Source organism: Gopherus flavomarginatus, chromosome 2 (assembly GCF_025201925.1).
Source record: "Gopherus flavomarginatus isolate rGopFla2 chromosome 2, rGopFla2.mat.asm, whole genome shotgun sequence".
Taxonomy (NCBI): Eukaryota; Metazoa; Chordata; order Testudines; family Testudinidae; genus Gopherus; species Gopherus flavomarginatus.
In genome coordinates this window covers 47,737,716-47,743,893 of record NC_066618.1, presented here as the reverse complement: position 1 = coordinate 47,743,893, position 6,178 = coordinate 47,737,716, and the positions used below count along the sequence as shown (strand labels likewise).

At 46.0% G+C, this 6,178-nt stretch overlaps 1 protein-coding gene across 1 annotated transcript in view; it reads left to right on the top strand.

The window, feature by feature from the left end:
• Window positions 1-3,231: 3,231 nt before the first annotated feature.
• CLXN (calaxin) overlaps window positions 3,232-6,178 on the top strand; it is a 32,090-nt gene continuing 29,143 nt past the window's right edge. The window contains exons 1-2 of the mRNA XM_050939684.1: window positions 3,232-3,729; window positions 5,023-5,178. Of these exons, the coding sequence (XP_050795641.1) occupies window positions 3,672-3,729; window positions 5,023-5,178 (214 nt within the window). The 5' untranslated portion in view covers window positions 3,232-3,671. The remainder of the gene's footprint in view (window positions 3,730-5,022; window positions 5,179-6,178) is intronic.

Genomic DNA, 6,178 nt, shown 5'->3' with positions numbered 1-6,178 from the left:
TTTAGCACATTTCCTAAACAATCATAAATTTGCAGATCATACAGAAAGAAACAGATACTAATATTTTTACTAATCTTCAGTCAAATTTACTTCTACTTAAAGCAAGTTCTTGGAAACATCCAAATTTTATTTTACAAAACTGACTTCCCATCACTACTAGATTAAAACTTATTGAAAGGGTTCTTGATCAATCATCCATGCTGCAGCTTCGTAAAATTGCTGGTTTTTAAGACAATTGCGTCATTTATTGAGAATAAATGTAAGACTTCAAGACAGAATGAAGTACAGTAATTTAAATCAAGTTTGATGCTTTGAAAAACTAATTTGAAAATTTGTACTATTGCAATTTTGGATTAAAATTTATAATGAACTAAACTATAAATGCTACTACTGGTAGGAAATCTCACTTTAATCTTATGAAACTGCTGTAGGCAAAACACGAAAAATTGAAAATGAATGCCTTGATCCTGCACACTCATGTGCACGTATGTGACTTTACTCACATAAATAGTCCCATTTACTTCAGTGGGAGTACGCATGCATTGAATTAAGCATGTACATTAGCATCGGGAACTATTATGGTATATTTATTATATTTTTAGTGGAATGAAATCTTTGTCACTTCAAAATCAAATTGCTTCAGTATTAATGAAAAACATTATTCAGATTTTCAATACTTTAAAAAAGTTATAGTGAACTTTTTATATATATATCAGCCACGTTTTCCAAAAATAGGAACCTAAAATTAGAATCATATGTATGGGATTTTCAAAAGCACTCAAGTGACTTAGGAGTACAAATCACATTGACTGCAAACCCTGATGCAAGTGTATAGTCTAGTCACAGTATTGTAGCTTTCTTAACTTGTGTAGGTTCAGTAGACCAGAATGTGGGGGTTGGTGGCAAATGTAGCCAGAACTATTTGCTTATCGGTTATGTGAGTTTGTGTTCGTATCCTAGTAAGAATGTTAAGGCCTTGGATTATTAGTCTTTTTCAGCATACATGAGCACATTAAGTGTCAAACTTCTTCATAGAAAAGTCTGAAATTTCTACTAATTTAGGAAACTAAAGAAAAATATATAAAACATCCACTTTAACAGTTTGTTTATACAATGGAAAGAACGTACAGAACTAGCAATGTGTGCATTTAAAATGTTTTAAATTTTTACAATTATTTTTGTACACCTTTTTGTAAGAGATGGTCAACTACTAGCCTATAAAGTAGCTAGTAAATGTTTAGCCTCCCTACACTTAAGCTTAAAACCAAATTATTTCCCTTGACTGTTATCCGTTTACATGTGGTAAACATTGATTTTTGCATTGTTTTTATTTGGAACACAAGCCATCACGGTTTTTTGTCTTCTCATCCACTGCAAAGTTTTTATTATGGCTTGGTCCTAAGAGGGGTTGAGTGCTCTCAACTCCCATTTAATTAGTGGGTGCTGAGTACAGTCAACCTGTTGAAGCATAAAACCTTTTAGGCAGTGCTCTGGCAGCAGTATTTCTAACCAATTTATGTTGTCTCTGATGGTTGGCATTAGAGCAGCTAAGGAATGCTGTTGTATGTGATATGTACATTTAAGGGTTACTATATAACTTATAAATCTATATACATTTTTGTTTTAGAGGACATTCCTTATGATGTTACAATTACAAAGTAGGTTGTGCTTCTAAAGTAAGCTAGTTGACTGTATTTGTAACATCCCCAAATGGCCAGGCCATATGTCCTGTAGGTGTAGTTACATGTAGGCACCAAAATAAAAATGGCCTGACTTTCACAGGTGCTGAATACCTGCATCAACTTCAGTGGGAGTTATGAGTATACAGCACCTTTAAAAAGATACTCATACCTAACTTTAGAACCAACACTTTTACATTTGGATGCTTAGCTTTGAATCAGGAGAAGTATGTGTCCTTTTATGATTCTACACAGCTTGAAAGGGTGACACTGTCTGAATATCTATTTAACATCACAAAGATATTATACCAAACTTTTATATGAGAGGGTGAGAACATTGTTTTAAAGGCTGGTCAAAGCTTGGCAAACCAGAGCCTCTTAAATAATATATTTGCAGTTGCTGAGTGACTAAAGGGTGGGCTTTGGCACCTTAACTGGACCCTCTGAAAACCACTGAGCTGTCTTAGCTCCGGTTTGGACTGCGCTAGGTCTCTTCTGAATAATAAGGTGATATGTGCAAGTTCCACTTCCTGCCTCATATTCACTGGTTATAAATAAAAGCTGCAACAGAGTTTGCTCACTGCAAGGTGTTGCAGAGATAAGCAGTCCAAGCTTCGTAGATTGACTTGGAGGCACTGAACTGTGCAAGCCTAGAACCAAAGCCATCCCTTGGGTATGGCAAATCAGGATGACCACTCTGGGCCCTGTGCTTTGGGGGACCCCTGCACTTCAGTATGTGGGGGGTGGGGTTGGGGTGCCTGGGGGGGCCAGGTCAGCCCCGGGGACTGGAGTTGGTTCGGAGGCCAGCCTAGCCAGTCTCGGGGGCTGGCAGGAAGTGTGGGTTTTATTTCTTTTCCTTGTTTGCCTGCTGCTGCACTGGCCACCAGCATCTAGTGCTGACAGAACATGCCACTGTCAGACTGACCCCATCCATTGCCCTTTTGCCCTGGACCCCTCCCTTTTCTGCGACCCCCCAGCACAGGGAGCTTCCCTAACACAAGCCACCTTGTGCCTCTGCATCATCCCTTTCCCCCACTCCCAAGACTAGTGTCCCCTCCCCACACCAGATTTCACCGGTATAAAAAATGTTGAGGGGCCCATATAGGTTGATTTGTCCCAGGCCCCGCACCCCTCTAGGGTTGGCCCTGCCTACAGCAGAACTCTACTATCTGCTGCGCAGTAACCAACCATTAAGGAGTGGGAAAAGTGAAAACTGGAAAGAAAGGCAAAGTGCAAAAAAATCAGGCCAATAGCTCTGATCCCTAGAGCACAGAGATTTGCCACTCACTGTCCAAAAGCGGAGGGAGTGAGAGAGTTTCACTTCCCCAGGTGAACAGCCTATAATTCAGCAGCAGCAGTCGGCGGCTCTGCAGATAGCACTTGAGGCGGGTTCTCAAGCCTCCAGCGCCGGACAGCCTGGACTAAGGCAGCTGAGAGTTGGAGGGTGGAGAGCGGCCGGAGGGCGCAGCAGCAGCGGGGCGGAGCGGGATCCATCCGAGCCGCCTCGGCAGAGTGGCAGGGGAGCGAGAGGCGGGGTGGGCGTGGAGCTTCCCGGCGGCTCGGAGGGAGAGGTCAGAGCTGAAGGCGGCCATGAGGCGCCTCGACCAGGGCCCCCGCTGAGTCCGCAGCTGAGATGAGGGGCCCAGAGGTGATGGGGGGAGGGGCACTACAGGGGTCCCGCTCCCCCACAGGCGGTGTGGCCCGGTGCACACGGGCCGGCGGAGCTAGGCTGGCTGCTGACAGCACAGGTGTGTGAACGGGGTTCCGCTGAGAAATGGACCTGCTCCGTCTCCGTACTCGGGCAGCCGACTAGGAGCCCGCTGCTAACGTTACTGAGGCAACGACGCCTTATGAGTCCCCGCCTCTTTGCGGGAGGCCTGGGGTCTTGCTTTGTGATTGGCTGATCCCCGGTCTTCTGTTTCCATGGTGACCGCGTGCGGCTCCTAGGAGAAGAGCTGCTGCCGGGCGCGGGCCGCGCCGCTCGAGAGCACCATGAACAGGAAGAAGCTGCAGAAAGTCGCGGAGTCGCTGTGCAGGACCGCGAAGCACTGTGAGTGCGGGCCACGGCCTTGGGCTCCCCAGCAGTTCCCAGCCCCGCCCCAAGCAAGGGCCACGTTCCCCCAACCCCCGCTTCACCGTCCCAGCACCTCCTCTGCACCCTCATCTCCATGGATCCAGCCCCCTAATGCCCAGCCCCGCCCCAGGGCGGCATTCCCCTGCAGCTCCCCCATCCCCATGGGAACAACCCCCAGGAATTCACCTGCAGGTCCCCATTGCCGTGGAACTAGGCCCCTCAAAACTCTTCCAGCTCCCTTAGAAAACCCATGTCGGTCCCCTTACAAAATCAGCCCCACTGGATCCCACTCACCCCTCATGTATCTGCCACACAGGATGTTGTATATTCACTCTGTATATCTATTACAGTCTTACAATGTTGTAGGCCTCTCAAAATTTGGGCTCTGAAATTAAGATGGGGAACATACCTGTCTCTGTATGTTGTAAAGACCTGGCCAATGTATAACATGGTCTACTACAAAGTGGAGTCACAACTAATTAGTTTGTAAAGGCCTTGCTAAAAGCTAATTGGGAATCTCCTTTAGCTTGAGTAGGAAGATGTGAGGTCTACTTTAGCTGTCACCGTGGAATTAATATAGTGAACAATACAATGAAAGTCACGAAGCTCTTGTTGGTCACACGTTTGTTATAATATTTAAGAAAAGGATGTGTAGCTGAGAGAAGGGAGAGAGGGCTAGAAGATGCTTATCTCTTTCTTTAAGCCTATATTAAGCTATATATTGACACAAGTTTTTAAGATATATTGAAAACAAGTGTATATTGTTTTGTTGTGACATGAAGTCCATTTTCACAGGAATGGAAATGGCATTGGAGCAGATGAGCTGGTGGTTCAGTCTGATGCTGAAGAGACCAATTTCAAATATGGAACAGTTAAAAGAAAAAAGTGCCAACGTATTATGAATCCTGATTTTAAAAGCCTTTACATAGCATTTCTCCAGCTTCATTAGTGACATTTCTAAATATAATAGCAGACTGAAACAATAGCTTTCTTGTCACTTCTCACCTTGACAGCATTACAGAGTCTAAAACCCACTGAAAATTAATGAAATGATAGTATCCTCCTTTACATAGATCTGAGCTAGTGTTACCTCTCTTTTTGGAAAAATTGCCTAACAGCTCATGCCTCCTCAGGAAAGGGGATTCTGTTTTGTCGTTGGTTTTTTTAACTTGTTAAAGATTTATTACAATGTTAAGATTGCAGCTTCGCCTTAGTTTTGCATGAAACTTAATATTATCACCTCTGTGATAACTTTTTTTTATTTCACAGTCAATAAAATTGAAGTGGAATGTCTTATAAAGCTCTTCCACACCCTGGTGGTTGAACCCAGTGATCGGCATGCCATCATTGGCTTAGATCGTAACATGTTCAGAAACATTCTGCATGTCACATTTGGGATGACTGATGACATGATTATGGACCGAGGTGAGATTAACTGATTAAAAAAGACTGTGATTTCTGTAAAAGACACATACAGCAACAGGGTCCAAACTGGTCTGTGAAGCACGTACTAGTGGTCCACAGAGTGTTCCCAGTTCACATGATGCTGGCTTCTCGTTCTTGTTGCTCTACAAGAGCATTGCAGACAAGAGCCTTGATGCCTGTAAAGGTAGCTGGAAACAAGGAGGAGGAGCTGCATATATGTTAATTAACACCCCCCAGACAAAAATCCTACCAAAACAAGACACTCCACTGTACGCTAATCTCCCCCTGGAGATGAGAAAACAAATGTGACAGATATTAGTCATATTGCTTAATGCACTACTAGAAGGTGCTCAGATACTCTGATGATGAGTGCAGTACACCTCTACCCCGATATAACGCTGTCCTCAGGAGACAAAAAATCTCACTGCGCTATAGGCGAGACCATGTTATATCGAACTTGCTTTGCTCCCCCCATTCCTTGTTCCCTGACCGCCCCCTCCAGAGACCCTTGTCCCTAATCACCCCCAGGACCACACCCCCACCCAACTCCCCTGTCCCCTGACTGCTTCAATGCAGCCCCAGCCCACTCCACTTTCCTTGCCCCAGCCCCAGCTGTGTCACCAGGGCGGGAGGGTGTTGGGGAAAGGTCCCACACTCACCTGCGGCAGGAAGCAGCGTGCCGCAGCTGGGAGCTGGTGGAGTGGAGCGGGCTGGGGCCAGGCTGCTCTGCTTCCGCCACTGCCAGTGAGTGCGGGGGGGATCCCTTCCCCTAAGCCCCCTCCTCTGTGCAACATGGCTGGGACTGGGATGAGGGAAGTGGAGCGGGCTGCTCCTGGCCCCCCACTAATCCCCTGGGCCATTCTGGGACTGCAGGGCCCCAAAATTGCCCACTCACAGCTCCTGCCTCCTAGACCCTGGGGAGGGTTGCCCCTGAATGCCCCCAAGACCCTTTGCCCCTTATCCAACCCCTCGGCCCCAGCCCGGCCTGTGACCCTTAACA